Source organism: Oncorhynchus mykiss, chromosome 18 (assembly GCF_057628025.1).
Source record: "Oncorhynchus mykiss isolate SJ-2025 chromosome 18, ASM5762802v1, whole genome shotgun sequence".
Classification (NCBI taxonomy): domain Eukaryota; kingdom Metazoa; phylum Chordata; class Actinopteri; order Salmoniformes; family Salmonidae; genus Oncorhynchus; species Oncorhynchus mykiss.
This window is the reverse complement of record NC_143039.1, coordinates 50,704,716-50,721,110: the sequence shown is the minus strand read 5'-3', so window position 1 is coordinate 50,721,110 and position 16,395 is coordinate 50,704,716. Positions and strand designations below refer to the sequence as shown.

The following is a 16,395-nucleotide window of genomic DNA, read 5'->3' as shown; positions in this document are numbered from 1 at the left end:
TATTGTTGCCTGGATATCCTTATAATGGTTTTACCATTATATATGGATATATTTATGTATAATGTATATTATGTATAAAGAAAATCCTTATACATTTCAGTCAATGAACCTCTCTCATAGGGTGCATGGCAATAGGGCCAATTGTGTTACCTGTCAAAGTGATACCTGCAGTGATACTGAAGTCATGTGCTCTAAACTCACTGGTCTTAATTATAATATAAATACTGAAGCCATGGGCTTTAAACTCACTGGTCTTCATGGTGATACTAATACTGAAGCCATCATTGATACTAATACTGAAAAAATCACTGAAACTCTCTGGGGACACGTGAACATCTGGCCTTGTTCACGGTACTGCTCTATTCTGGGAGTGTGGAAATCACTCTGGTCATGCAAATCTGAGTTCCACTCCACCACAGCTCACAATGTCCTGAAGACAAATCCTCTGGGACTGGGGCAGCTGTGAACATGGGTGGGGGAAGCAGACTTTACATTGGACTTTGCATAACGTTCAAATGGGGAATTCTACTCAAGGGGATTTTTATGGGTTTTACACTGTGTGGTTAACTGTGTATTTATGACTACTACTATGCACTGTTAAGTCGAATGAAAAGGGGGCTTCTTAAATTGGAATCAATATGACTTACTTCACTCTTTCAGGGTTGAAGGGGTATAGAAGTTGAATATGGACTGTGAGATGAGTAGTTGAATTTGGTCAGACAGGTTAAACCTTCAGAGATCAGTCATGAACAGCGGTAAATCAGTACCTGATGTCCTGAACATAACAGGAAACACATCCCAATCTTTACTTCTAACACTTTGTTCAGCATCGTCTTCAAAAGAGAAGCATCCTCTACAACTCAGTATCCTCCGGGTCCCAGTGTGTTTGTGAATGAAGCTCCAGAGATGAAACAAAAGTGAAGAATGACTGATTAGGAAGGTTATCACAAAAAATAGACATTGCCACTTTTCCAACGCCCATCAAGAAACATATCAGGCAAAATCACGATTTATGTTTTTTATTCAGCAATATTCACAAACTAAGTTTAAATTGGAGGCTAAACCAAACATAAATCAAAGTTGGTCGAAGTGTCTCTCACCCTGAACAAGGAGCCCGAGTGTTACCCAGCATTAGAATCAGTGACATCATCATTGTGCTGCGTGTCAGTGGCTCTGAAAGGAGTGAACTGTCACTGATCAACACTGGGGTTTTAAAAGTATGTGGAGCAATGAGTCAAAACACATTTTTCATGCCCTACCTGGATGTTTGAGCTAAAAAGTCATGTGGAGGGATATCTTATCTCTCCTGTAGGTAGATGGATTGATGGTATGACAGTAAACACTAAAGTGTTTTCTCATTCTCTGCTTCTCACGTTATGCGGGTCAATTTTTGACAGGATAGAACAAAGATGATAAGCGGGACTCACTGGACCTGACCAGATTCAGAGTGTTTAATAGTCAAATGTACAGGGTTGCAGGTGTGATTGTGGGGTACAGTAAAAAAAATATTAGGCTCTGAGCTTCAACATGCAGGACTAAGTGAAATGTAAAAAATTAAAATGGTAATAAAATATAAAATGCACTAAATACAGTCGTGGCCAAAAGTTTTGAGAATGACACAAATATTCATTTTCGCAAAGTCTGCTGCCTCAATTTGTATGATGGCAATTTGCATATACTCCAGAATGTTATGAAGAGTGATCAGATGAATTGCAATTCATTGCAAAGTCCCTCTGCCATGCAAATGAACTGAATCCCCAAAAAACATTTCCACTGCATTTCTGCAGAAGTCTTCAGGGTGCCCAAGACCGTCTCATAAAGTTTATTCAGCTGCGGGATCAGGGCAACACCAGTACAGAGATTGCTCAGGAATGGCAGCAGGCAGGTGTAAGTGCATCTATCTACATTGAGGCGAAGACTTTTGGAGGATGGCCTGGTGTCAAGTAGGGCAGCAAAGAAGCCACTTCTCTCCAGGAAAAACATCAGGGACAGACTGATATTCTGCAAAAGGTACAGGGATTGGACTGCTGAGGACTGGGGTAAGTCATTTTCTCTGATGAATCCCCATTTCGATTGTTTGGGGCATCTGGAAAAAAGCTTGTTCGGAGATTACAAGGTGAGCGCTACCATCAGTCCTGTGTCATGCCAACAGTAAAGCATCCTGAGACCATTCATGTGTGGGGTTGATTCTCAGCCAAGGGCGTGGGCTCACTCACAATTTTGCCTAAGAACACAGCCATGAATGAAGAATGGTACCAACACATCCTCCGAGAGCAACTTCTCCCAACCATCCAGGAACAGTTTGGTGACAAATAATTCCTTTTCCAGCATGATGGAGCACCTTGCCAAGGCAAAAGTGATAACTAAGTGGCTCGGGGAACAAAACATCGCCAGTGGCAAATTTGCCAATCTTGGTGTTCTCTGGCAAATGAAAAACGTCCTGCACGGTGTTGGGCTGTAAGCACAACCCCCACCTGTGGACGTTGGGCCCTCATACCACCCTCATGGAGTCTGTTTCTGACCGTTTGAGCAGACACATGCACATTTGTGGCCTGCTGGAGGTCATTTTGTAGGGCTCTGGCAGTGCTCCTCCTGCTCCTCCTTGCACAAAGGCGGAGGTAGCGGTCCTGCTGCTGGGTTGTTGCCCTCCTACGGCCTCCTCCACATCTCCTGATGTACTGGCCTGTCTCCTGGTAGCGCCTCCATGCTCTGGACACTACGCTGACAGATACAGCAAACCTTCTTGCCACAGCTCGCATTGATGTGCCATCCTGGATGAGCTGCACTACCTGAGCCACTTGTGTGGGTTGTAGACTCCGTCTCATACTACTACTAGAGTGAAAGCACCGCCAGCATTCAAAAGTGACCAAAACATCAGCCAGGAAGCATAGGAAATGAGAAGTGGTCTGTGGTCACCACCTGCAGAATCACTCCTTTATTGGGGGTATCTTGCTAATTGCCTATAATTTCCACCTGTTGTCTATTCCATTTGCACAACAGCATGTAACATTTATTGTCAATCAGTGTTGCTTCCTAAGTGGACAGTTTGATTTCACAGAAGTGTGATTGACTTGGAGTTACATTGTGTTGTTTAAGTGTTCCCTTTATGTTTTTGAGCAGTGTATTTAGCAACGCTAGCAGGGGCGCAGCATTCACTGGGGACAGGGGGGACATGTCCCCCCCCCACATTCAGAAATTACATCACTGTCCCCCCCCCAGTTTTGTCATTGGAATGTGATACAAAATGAGGCAATGGTCTGCTTTAGGACAGTTGGGTAGGCTGTTTGGAGTCTTACATTTTTTTACAAAAAAACTGTTGTGCCAGTGAATGCTAGTAATCATTAGTATTTTAATCAGCCCTTGCATTAGCAAAGAAAATTATGTCAGATGTTTTATGAATACTTTTTACAATGGCAGCCACAGTCACTGCCCGATGAGTCACTCAGCTTACCTTCCTGTCTTCACAAAACAGTTTTTTTGCTGGCTGCACACCTGTCACGGCCGTCCTCCTCTTCATCTGAAGAGGAGAGACGAGATGGATCTGAGGACCAATACGCGGCGTGGTAAGTGTCCATGGTAAATCTTTAATCAAGAAAGACTGAACACTATACAAACGAGTAACAAAAACAATAAACCAAATTCGACCGTGAAGCTACAAAATGAGACCTGTGCTGAAACAAGCCATCAACATAGACAATCACCCACAAACAAACAGTGCAACCCAGGCTACCTAAGTATGATTCTCAATCAGAGACAACTAATGACACCTGCCTCTGATTGAGAACCATACTAGGCCGAAAACATAGAAATGCCCCAAAACATAGAAAAACAAACATAGACTGCCTACCCAACTCACGCCCTGACCATACTAAATAAATACAAAACAACGGAAATAAAGGTCAGAACGTGACAACACCTAATTAGGGTGAAACCTGTAAAATCTAGAATATGTTCTAAGAGAAAGTAACATTATGTGACTATATTCAGGTTTATTAGGGCTCCCGAATGGCACAGTGGTCTAAGGCACTGCATCTCAGTGCTTGAGGCATCACTACAGACACCCTGGTTTGATTCCAGTCTGTATCACAACTGGCCGTGATTGGGAGTTCCATAGGGCAGTGCACAATTGGCCCAGTGTCATCCAGGTTTGGCCGGTGTCGGCAGGCATTGTAAATAATAATTTATCCTTAACAGACTTACCTTATTAAAGAAAGTTATCAAGTCAGTATATTGACATATTCACGTAAAGTACCAGTCAAAAGATTGGACACACATTCAAGGATTTTTCTTTATTTTTTACTATTTTCAACATTGTAGAATAATAGTGAAGACATCAAAACTATGAAATAACACATATAGAATCATGTACAGTAGTAACCGAAAACCTGTTAAACAAATATATTTTATATTTGAGATTCTTCAAAGTAGCCACCCTTTGCCTTGAGGACAGCTTTGCACACTCTTGGCATTCTAGTTGTGATGTCTTCACTATTATTCTACAATGTAGAAAATAGTACAAATAAGAAAAACCCTTGAATGAGTAGGTATGTCCAAACGTTTGATTGTTATAGCATGTCAAATGTTGCACCTCCCACAGTTGCACCTCTCACACAGAAAACTTTCACACAGAAACTGTCATTGGATAATGAAACAAAACAACGAGTCAAAAATTCCACAGCTGCACCTCTCACACAGAAACGGTCATTGGATAATGAAACAAAACGATGCCCATCCTTAAAATATGTGTTTCCGACAATGATATGCCAAGTTGAAACAACAAAACTCACTATACTTTGCTCCACGATTTGTGTTGTAATGATTATACAAACTTTGATACACTTTTTCTCAATAACCATTTTAGATACAGGAGAAGAAGTCTGATATTAATTAAAGATCTTTCATCTAAATTATATGTTTTTGTACTGTATTTCAGAAAAATCTAAAATGTTCTGAAAATATATGTTTCATTATCACGTGGAATGACCCAAATTCCTTATGAAGTTGGCACAGGGTATGGTTGTATGAGTTTCCATGGTGACAATACTTTTCTCCTGATTGATAGTCTTGTATGTATATTCTCATTACAGGGCCACAAGCGGTATCACTGGATCAAATGTAGACCCTTCGCTAACTAAACACCAGGCGATTGAAATTCATCCATTGGATAATATCAAAGTTGACCTGAATGAGGAGGGAACAGTTAGAAGATGGACAGTAGGCAAACATAATCTGAAGGCAAACAAAACAGTGTTACTCATGGGAGCGACTGGAGTGGGAAAATCAACTCTCATCAATTATATTGCCAACTACATCCTTGGGGTCAATTTCGAGGACAACAAAAGATTCCAATCAATCACAGATGAAAAAAAGAGTCAAACTGCATCTCAAACTACTGCCATCACTGTGTATGACATCTTTGGCCATGAAGGGGACCGTGTTCCTTTTACAGTTACAATCATCGACACTCCAGGATTTGGAGACACAAATGGGATTGAACAAGATCAACTCATTACTAAAAACCTTCAAGAATAGTTTGAGTCCAAAAATGGAGTGCACCAAATTGATGCCGTCTGTTTTGTTGTTAGAGAGGATGAGGTTCGTCTCACCCTCACCCAACGCTACATCTTTGAGTCCATCCTTTCCATATTTGGAAAAGACATTGAAAACAATATCCTTGCACTCATCACATTTGCAAGAGGAGGCAATCATCCTCCCCCTGCTCTTAAAGCCATTAAGGAAGCAGGGATTCCATGTTCAAAAGAGAAACTGAAATTCAACATGACATCATTCACAAACAGATCAGCTGATCCACAAATAATAACAGATAACAAAAGAAGTTGGGCAATGGGAGAGAAAAGCATGACAAAGTTCATCAACCTACTAACAACGCTGGAAACAAGAAGCTTGCAGCTGACCCAAGAAGTGCTAGCGGAACGCAGACATCTTGAGGCTTGTATTGATGGGATAGAAGATCAGCTAAAGGTAACCCTTGACAAACAGATCGAACTTAAAGACATTCAGAATGTCTTGAAAGAAAACAAGGAAATGATAGATGCTCAAAGGGATTTTGAATTTCTGGTCACCACTACTGAGCTTGTAAGGGTTGATTCTGAAAAGATGGCAACCAACTGCAACAACTGTGAAATGACTTGTCGTCTAAGGTGTCCGTTAGCCCCACAGAAGCTGTTATTTCTTTGTGAAGCCATGAGAAACCGCCAGTGTAAAATTTGCCCTGGAAAATGTTCCTGGAAAGATCATGTCAAAGAAAAGGTGGTATACCAGATGACTCCAAAAGTAGTGAAGAAAACATACAATAATGTAAAAGTTGAGTATGGACAGGGACTAGGTGGAAATATCACAGCGGAGGATGTGGAGGAAAAGATTCAGTCTGAGATACAAGAATCAGAAGACAAAGGAAACAAACTGCTTGAGACTTCATACAAATGTGTGGCAAGGCTGGAGGAGATTGCACTAAGGCCCAATCCATTGACAGCAGAGGAATACATTGATCTTCTGATTCATAGAGAAACAGTAAATAGCAACAGGGTAAAGAAACTTCAGGAAATGAAGGCAAAAGCTCTGCTGATATCTTCAATGACCAAGGAAAAACTTGAACAAGGCACGGGATGGGCTCTTAAAAAAATGAAAGGATGTACATCGCATGATTAGCTATACAAACCAGTAAGATTGTGTAAGGATTGATGGAATCATCTGGCCCAGCACATTGTCTGTTGTCAGGCCATCATGATAGAGAACCAATTCAAAAGTATTTTTTGACAGAAGAGGTCCTCAAACAAAAGCTGACATAGACACTGAGTGCACAAAACATTAGGAACATCTGCTCTTCACATGACATTACCTGACCAGGGGAATCCAGCTGTGATCCCTTATTGATGTAACCTGTTAAACCCACTTCAATCAGTGTAGATGAACGGGAGGAGACAGGTTAAAGAAGGATATTTCAGCCTTGAGACAATTGAGTGAATGGCAAGACTGCAACGCTGACACTGCAATGCTGACACTGCAACGCTGCTTAGTTTTTCATGCTCAGCAGTGTGTATCAAGAATGGTCCACCACGCAAAGGACACCCATCCAACTTAACATAACTGTGGGAAGCATTGGAGTCAGCATGGGCCAGCATCCCTGTGGAACACTTTTGACACCTTGTAGAGTCCATGCCCCGACGATTTGAAGCTGTTCTGAGGGCAAACGTGGGTGCAACTCAACTTATTTACAAGATGCACTATGTCGAGGGACATCTTTACTGCAACGTGATTATGTGATTATGCTCATAATGAAAATATCCAATAGGAGCATATTGGACTGCAACAATAGGTTAACAGTTGACAATGATTTGTGTATCAAACATCATTAGTTAGTTAGATACTAAGTCACAAAATGTATCTTGAAACTATTAAGTTGGTTCCTATACTGTAGTAGTAATGTTGATTGTGCAATACTTTTTACTTTATATTTAACAGTCAAACAGAATGTAGAGCAGTGGTGATGGGGAGACATTGCAATGTAATGGTCATTGTATGTTTTGTTTCAGTAGGTGTTTTTTTAGCCAGTTGTTTTCATTTCCATGTATTGAGAACATGCATAACAATTAAAGGCACTGTAATGGAACATAACTGTTGAGGTGTCTTGTGAAGACAGGCTTTAGAATCAGCGCTGTTATTGCACAAACAATTTTAGTAAACTTAAAATAGAATTTGAAGTGATTTCAAATTAGATCACCAAGGCTGCGGTTACAAAGGCAGCACAATCTTTTTTTTCACTAATTGGTCTATTGAACAATCAGATCAGCTCTGAAAAATATCTGATGGAAAGATCTGATGTGATTGGTCAAAAGATCAATTAGTGGAAAAAATATCAGAATTGGGCTGTCAGTGTAAATGCAGCCTAAGATCCGGGTGGATTACATCCACATCTATCCACATCATGGAATGTTGTCTTTTTTTGTTTTCACATGTATAGCAATGCATCAGTCCAGGTATGTCATGACTATGTTCTATTAAAAATGGTTTTATTTTCAACCAACATTATATCTAATTTGCATATGAGCATCTTGCATATTGCAAGTGAAGTTTGACTGATAATGCCTCGCAAGTGTCTGCATCTAATCGCAGGGGACCACCTGTTTGGAAGGTCTAATGGACAGCCTAACAGTCCAGGAAAATTAAGAATGCTTTTACACTACATTTTGCTGAGGTCTACAGCGATCGATCTGGATCCCATTTTCTTAACGCGACGAAAGCACTTTTAGGTTGTCAAGCCCAGTGGGGATTGAAATCATTTTACTTTATATTACTTTAAAATGTTACTTTATAATTTTACTTTATTTTAATAATTTACTTTTCCTTTGGAATTGCTTAAAACAATATAAGCACCGCAAGCACTTCTGAACCGTTCCGATTTCAGATAGGGACTAAACAAGGCTGACCACTCTCCCCACTCTTATTTTCCATGAGTCATCATGCTAGCAGAGATAATTCGAAAAGATAAAGACATAACAGGGGTCACCATACACCAACAGAAATTTAAACTTTTTCTATTTGAATATTTAACAGCTTTGGTAGTGATTCTCGGATGTTTCTTGAATATCAGATAGCACTGTTGTTTTACTCAAAATACTCAGGGTTTAATTTGTACTTTTAGAAAAAAGATTATACGAATCAAGATTAATGTAGAAGGCGTCCCACAATCCCTAAATGTAGTTAAATCCTTAATTAGCATTCAAATTTTTAGGATGCAATACCAGGAAGAATAAAACACAGCTCTACCATAAGCGCAATATAGTGTGTTCTGTATTAAATATGTGTAGGCCTACTACATACCATTTTTGCCCTGGTATTTCATGTTTAATTTATATTTGTATATATATATATTTTTACAGGCAATCAGCAAGCGCAATGAGTTCAGAATATAAACCCAGATCCAAGCTTCTGCATGCTGACATTATCAAAGATTGTAAACAAACCAGTCCAGGACCTCCAACAAAGTATCTGCTAATGACAGAGAAAGAGATTCTGCATGACAGTGAAAATATCAGGCGATGGACTTTTGGTAAAAAGGACCCGAGCAAAATGAACCGAACGATATTGATGATGGGAGAAACAGGAGCAGGGAAATCAACCCTCATCAATGTGATGGTGAACTACATCCTTGGCGTTGATTGGGAGGATAAATACAGATTTGAAATCATTGCTGATGAGAGTCAAAGTCAAACTAGTTCACAAACAACTGCCATCACTGTGTATGAGATCTTTGGTCACGAAAGTGATCACATTCCATTTTCTTTAACCATCATCGACACTCCAGGATTTGGTGACACAAGCGGAATAGAGCAAGACAAACTCATCACAAAAAATCTACAGGAGCTGTTTCAATCTCCAAAAGGAGTCCACCACATTGATGCAGTGTGCTTTGTTGTAAAAGCTGCACAAGTGCGCCTCACACCTACACAGCGGTACATTTTTGATTCTGTCCTCTCAATTTTTGGAAAGGACATAGAAAATAACATTGTGGCACTCAGTACTTTTGCAGATAGTGGGGAGCCTTTAGTCCTTCAAGCACTGGTAATGGCAGAAGTTCCATGTGTCAGAAATGAACTTGGTACCCCTGTTTACTTCAAATTCAACAATGTGTTTGCTGGTTTACAAATGGATGAAGATGATGAAGAACAAAACGATGAAGAGGATGAAGAGGAGGAGGAGGAGGAAAATGATGAGGTGTGTCAATCATCTTGGAAAATGAGCATGAAAAACATGGCCATGTTTTTTGAATCACTATGTACAATGGAAGCAAAAAGCTTGGTATTAACACGTCAAGTTTTAGAGAAACGCAAACAACTGGAAATGGAAATCCAGACATTAACAAAGCAGCTACAAGTTGCAATGCAGCGGGCAGAAGCACTGAGGAGGGTCAGCGACCAATTAGAACAACATGAAGAGGACATGGAAGCCAACAGAAACTTCTCCATTCTTTTAGATGTAAGTCTGAAGGAGAAATGTGCCGTAAACAAGAAGGCAACAAATTGTAATTCTTGCAGGGAAACTTGCCATCACCCTTGCACAGAATATTTTGGGTGTACACGCATGCAGCAAGACAGATGCACCGTCTGCATAAAGAAATGCAGCTGGAACGATCATTGTAAAGAGAAGTTCATTTATGTCTTTAAAACAGAAGGTGAATCAACGTACCTAGACCTAAAGAGAAAGTATGAAGAATTGGAATGGCAATCGCTGACAGCAAAGATGTTCCTCATCATCTTTATGAATGAACTTCACCTGCAACTCATTGCCAGCTTAATCTTAATTCTTAAAATAAACAGCATTGTTCAAAAACTGGATCAGATCGCTCTGAGACCAAATCCAATGAGCGCAGCCAAATACCTTGACCTCCTGATTGAAAAAGCGCAAAGGAATCACAACCCCGAGAGAGTCAAGACACTGACAGATATGAAAGAGCAAGAAAAGCTGAAGAATAACTTCGCCAATCTGGTTCATGAATAAGTGAGTAAATATTGCATTTAATGTCTTCTCCAATACCTCCGTGATTGGCAAACATATGGTTAACATGCATTTTGTTCTGCTTTCCTGTCTTCTACAGGGGTGTATCCTGTTAGTAACCACCACAGGAAGAGCTGAGAGTTAAGCCTGCATAATGAATAATTATTAAGACATGTTTATAGTGCTAATGTCAAACTAAATTTACCATTACATAGTTGGGTCATCCATTCATTGGATCCTCTGCTCAACATACAATTTATGTATAGTTAAAGAAAATGATTAATTTCCATTACTCTTGTAAGTTTTCTGTAATGTGTGAAATATTTTTGTGTGAGATAATCCATTGATACTTTTATTCTATTGATGTAATATTTGTTCGAAAAATCGACATTCCGGTTTAGCATGTGAATGGAGAAGAATCTCGTAGACAAGGCGTTCATTTTGCCAAATTTGTACTTTGCATTCTACTTTCTTACATATCAGATTTGATTGGTGAGTTCGTAAATTACCTTTTTTGACGCAAATGTCACACGACTTGAGGAGCAGAAGACCTGTAACTAAAGTTTCAACCGCGATGGCAAACGTGAATGGTAATGGCGTCGACTCCAGTCGGCAATGGTAATGGCGTCGACTCCAGTCGGTAATGGTAATGGCTCCGACTCCAGTCTGGAAGTAGTCTTACCAGGACTCATATCACAGGAACAAACCATCTTTATAAAGGACAGATATTCATTTTTTAACATTCGGACACTGTTTAACATGATTTATTCTAAACAATTCTCCAACTCCCCTAGACGTCCATTTGACAGAATTGAAAGGGAATAGCTATTTGCTGTTCTTAAAAAAAAATTGAATTTGGGGAAAAATTTTGCTCATGGATCCGTTTCTTGTAAACATCTCCCTAGGCCAGTGTCTGTACCAATGACACCCGTTCTGATGATTTTGCTCTGGAACATTTTGCCCACTGTCCCCTTTATTATTTACCGTCGCCATTGAGCCCCTTTCAGTAGCTTTACGGACATCTTCCTCTTTCCAAGGTGTAACACGGGAAGGAGTTGAACATAGGTTATCATTATATGCAGATGATTTGTTACTCTATGTCAGTAGCCCTGTAACCTGTTTGCCTTCTATCCTTTCTATTCTGGAGAACTTTGTCTCCTTCTCCGGTTACAACCTGAATCTCCAGAAAAGTGAGTGCTTCCCAGTCAATCCAGCAGCGCTGCAGCTCCAGCAGATAGATTTGCTCTTTTAGGTTTGCCGCTCTGGTTTCAAATACCTTGGATTGAAATTCATTATATGCTCTTTTGTTCTGCAAACATTCCTCCCCTTCTTGCACAAATGAAAACTGATTTTCAGAGATGGGGTAGCTTACCACGATCACTTATAGGAAGGATTAATGCTGTAAAAATTAACAGTTTACCCAAATTCTATTTCAATCTATCCCATTGTTTTTACCAAAGTGTTGTTTTATTTTTTTAAGTCAATTAATCAGGCGGTTACCACATTTATCTGGGGAGGAAAGGTACCCAGAGTCAATAGATCTTTACTTCAGAGATTCAAGTTTAGTGGAGGGCTGGCACTACCCAGCGTTTTATACTATTACTGGGCAGCCAGCTTTCAGAAATTGCCATTCTGGTTACATGCTCCAGATACCTCAGGGTGCCACCTAAAGGCACATTCTTGTATTTTTGCTTCTCTTCTTGCGTTACTCTGCTTTTCTCGACCAACATCCCCCTCTCTCTATACTCGCAAACCTGTAGTGCTTTCCACACTTAAGATTTGGTACCAGTTTCGACTGTATTTTAAATTCTCCTCTGCATCTACTATGGGTCCTATTGACAGGAATCACTTCTTCCCCGCTTCTCTAATAGATAATGCTTTCTTTCACTGGACGAGGAAAGGTAATAAAGTCCTTCCAAGACTTATATGTACATTTATTTTTTTCTAGTTTTCCCAACCTGGCCTCTAAATACTATTTGCCTCCATCTCACCTTCAAATTAGGCATTGTGTCCAATTTTCTGGCTTCCCTGCTCCACCCCCTTGCTAACCCTGGGATGGTATATTGACTCTATTACCTCGACAGAAAGCAGTCATTTCTCAGATCTATCTGTGTATTTTGTCATTGGACAAACACTCCACCAACAAAACTAAATCTGCTTGGCAGTGGGAAATGGGTGTTGAATTTACACAGGAGTGGTGGGACGAGGCTATTGATAGGGAACGCTCCATTGCATCTTGAGCTCATCTTGGTCTCATACAATGTAAGGTTTTACATAGAGTGCATTTTTCCAAATCCAGATTGTCTGAAATATATCCAAATGTAAATGATGAGTGTGATAGATGTCATGTCTCACCATATGACCTTAGTCACATGTTCATTCAATGCTTTAAACTACAAACTTTATCTGGGGTGCTTGAAATGAACCTGCAGCAATGTACCTTGATAGCTGTTTTTGGTATTCCAGGAGACTTGTTCTCCTTGGATCCCAAACATGGCGATGTTGTTGCTTTTTACATCCTTATTAGCTCACCGTGGAATTCTTCTCCAGTGGAAGTCTGCTCAGTCCCCCTCTACTTCTCAATGGCTCAACGATGTAATGTTCTTCCTAAAGCTTTAGAAAGTATTATCTTAGGGGATCCAATGATACATTGGAACCCCTAAGAGAAACTCACTGGTCTTCATGATGTTACTAATACTGAAACCATGAACTCTAAACACATTGGTCTTCATGATGTTACTAATACTGAAGCAATGTGTTCTAAACCCACTGGTCTTCATGATGCTACTAATACTGAAGACATGTGTTCTAAACCCACTGGTCTTCATGATGTTACTGATACTGAATACATGTGCTCTAAACCCACTGGTCTTCATGATGTTACTGATACTGAAGACATGTGCTCTAAACCCACTGGTCTTCATGATGTTACTGATACTGAAGACATGTGTTCTAAATCCCCTGGTCTTCATGATGAAGACATGTGCTCTAAACCCACTGGTCTTATGATGTTACTGATACTGAAGACATGTGCTCTAAACCCACTGGTCTTCATGATGTTACTAATACTGAAGCCATGTGCTCTAAACCCACTGGTCTTCATGATGTTACTAAAACTGAAGACATGTGTTCTAAACCCACTGGTCTTCATGATGTTACTGATACTGAAGACATGTGTTCTAAATCCATTGGTCTTCATGATGTTACTAATACTGAAGACATTATAGACCCATTGATCTTCATGATTTTACTAATACTGAAGTCATGTGTTCTAAACTCACTGGAACTCTCTGGGGAAATGTGAACATCTGGCTACTGTGCTGCTCTATTCTGGGAGTGTTGCAGTAACCCTGCCCATGCAAATATTACGATACCACAGCTCACAATCTCCCAGCCTAAAACCCTATGGGACTGAGTCTGACTTGGGCTGACGAGGGCTGGAGAACCAGACTTCACACTGGACTTTGCATAACGTTCAAGTTGGGGACTTCACTCTCAGGTCTTTATATAGCTATGAATTTAAATCAAAGCTTAAAAAAAATCAAAACCTATTCTGAATTTTGTTCAACATGTCCTTCAAAATAATGCATTTTCTACAGCTCGATACCCTTAGTGGTCCCAGTGTGTTAACAATGATTTAACATTTTTGCAGAATATATTGAGAGATATGTACATTATCATAGTCCGTAGACAGTCTAACCAATTACATTATTGTATTGTCGTGTCATATTTCAAAGAATTTGTTATTAGAATATGGGAGACTCCGAAGCTCTGCAGCTAATGAGACAGAGCAGTTCCTCTTTAGCTGAGGGAGGTTTTTGTACGATGCTCTAACACTGTGTGAATGGAAAGCTGTTACTCTGCTGACAGTAGTAATCTCCTGCATCTTCAGCCTGGACTCCACTGATGGTCAGAGTGTAATGAGTATAAGGACTACCAGATCCACTCCCACTGAAACGACCTGGAATCCCAGACTGACGGGTTGTAGCAACATAAACCAGGAGTTTAGGAGCTTCTCCAGGTTTCTGCAGGTACCAGTGGAGATGATTACCAGTATTTGAACTGGCTGTACAGCTGATAGAGACAGTCTCTCCTGGACTAACAGACTGAGATTTAGGAGATTGAGTAAGAATGATATCTGCTGATGATTCTGAAAAATAAAACAAAATTCAAGAAAGGCTGATTTGTAAGATTATCAAAACAACAATGATATTGTAAAGCATAGCATATCAAGCTAAATGTTAAAATGTTTTTAAAAATTCTATCATGTTAAAATAACGAATGAAGTGTAAATCTGAATCCAAATCCATAATGAATCAAAGTTAGTCAAAGTGTCTCTCACCCTGAACAAGGAGCCCCAGTGTCCACAGCAGTAGAATCAGTGACATCATCATTGTGTTGTGTGTCAGTGGCTCTGAAAGGAGTGAACAGTCACTAATCAACACTGGGGTTTTAAAAGTATATGGAGCAATGAGGCAGGACAGCTATGCAAATGTCTCATATTTTACACAAATGCGCGCGTGCACACACACACACAGAGATAAAATAAGTCAGCAGTTTCCAAAACTATGCTTACTGTATTTCAAATCTGAGAATACTAAAATCATAGACAAACCACACATTATAACAACTATTTCTTAAATGGGGCCTAGTTTGACTCGCTCACACAGTCTTTGATGTCCCTCAACAGTGGTTGTCAGTCCCGGGAGAAGGTAAACCAAGCTTAACAGTAGAATTGCTGCCTCTACATGATGTCCTTCAAACCTTTTCATGGTGGACAGTAGTGGAGCTCTGTCTCTCTCCTCTCCCCACAGTGTGTAATGGCAGTTTGAGAGACGGGTAAAGTGGGTGTTTTAATTTAAGTTAAAGGTCCCCAGAACCGTATAAAAAAAGTCACACACTCTATAGAACCATTCAATTGTTAGGAGCATATGTAGTGTGCAACTTTATTTCATTACTTTTATACAGTTTACCTTCCATTAGTCAGCACCTATTCAAGCATTACTGGGATGTGCTTCAGCTCGTGGTTTCATTACCCTATCGTAACCACAAAATATGTTTTAAACTTCCGTGCCACGTCGATCTCATGGACTGTCATTCTTGGCAACTACACTGGGGACTAAAGATTAGTGGCAGAGGGAGGAGGGAAGACTGACTCAAATCAGTCATATCTGGTATCAGATGTGTTGAGGGCTTCTCATTCATATAGAAATATAGCCTATAGTGTTGAATACATGGTTTACAGTATCACTATTTAGGATTTAGCCTTTTTCTTGTTTTGAACCGAAAGGTATGATCCTTTGGGTGGGGATACATTTGCCTGTCCATGTAGCAAATGTGTTACATCTGACATATATGTGTCACGTTCTGACCTTAGTTCCTTTGTTTTTGTCTTTGTTTAGTATGGTCAGGGCGTGAGTTGGGGTGGGCAGTCTATGTTTGTTTTTCTATGTTGGTTTTCTGTGTTCAGCCTAGTATGGTTCTCAATCAGAGGCAGGTGTCGTTAGTTGTCTCTGATTGAGAATCATTCTTAGGTAGCCTTTTTCTACCTGTGTTTTTGTGGGTGTTTGTCTTCCGTGTCAGTCGCCACGCGGGACTGTTTTGTTTCTTCACGTTTATTATTTTGTTCCAGTGTTCAGTTGTGTTTTTGAATAAATCAATATGGACACTTACCATGCTGATTTTTGGTCCGATCCTTACTCCTCAGACGAAGAGGAGGAAACCATTACAATATGGCAAGTTCTACCTTTAATTTGGTATAGAAACATTTTGTTTGGTAGTGTTGGCAAGTTGTCTCACTTCTTCTTGTGGCTTAGAATGAAACGGAAATGGTTGAACCCATGTTGGGCATCAGAGTTGTGCAAGGTATGAAATGCATGT

General features: G+C 40.1%; 1 protein-coding gene and 1 pseudogene across 1 annotated transcript; both read left to right on the top strand.

The window, feature by feature from the left end:
- Nucleotides 1-685: 685 nt before the first annotated feature.
- On the top strand, nucleotides 686-6,762 carry LOC149975557 (uncharacterized; annotated as a pseudogene).
- A 1,990-nt stretch (nucleotides 6,763-8,752) lies between these two features.
- LOC110496326 (uncharacterized) lies at nucleotides 8,753-14,866 on the top strand. The gene is made up of 2 exons (XM_090206813.1): nucleotides 8,753-10,518; nucleotides 10,616-14,866. The coding sequence occupies exon 1, from the start codon at nucleotides 8,821-8,823 to the stop codon at nucleotides 10,516-10,518; it is 1,698 nt and encodes a 565-aa protein (XP_090062939.1). The 5' UTR covers nucleotides 8,753-8,820; the 3' UTR covers nucleotides 10,616-14,866.
- Nucleotides 14,867-16,395: the final 1,529 nt, after the last annotated feature.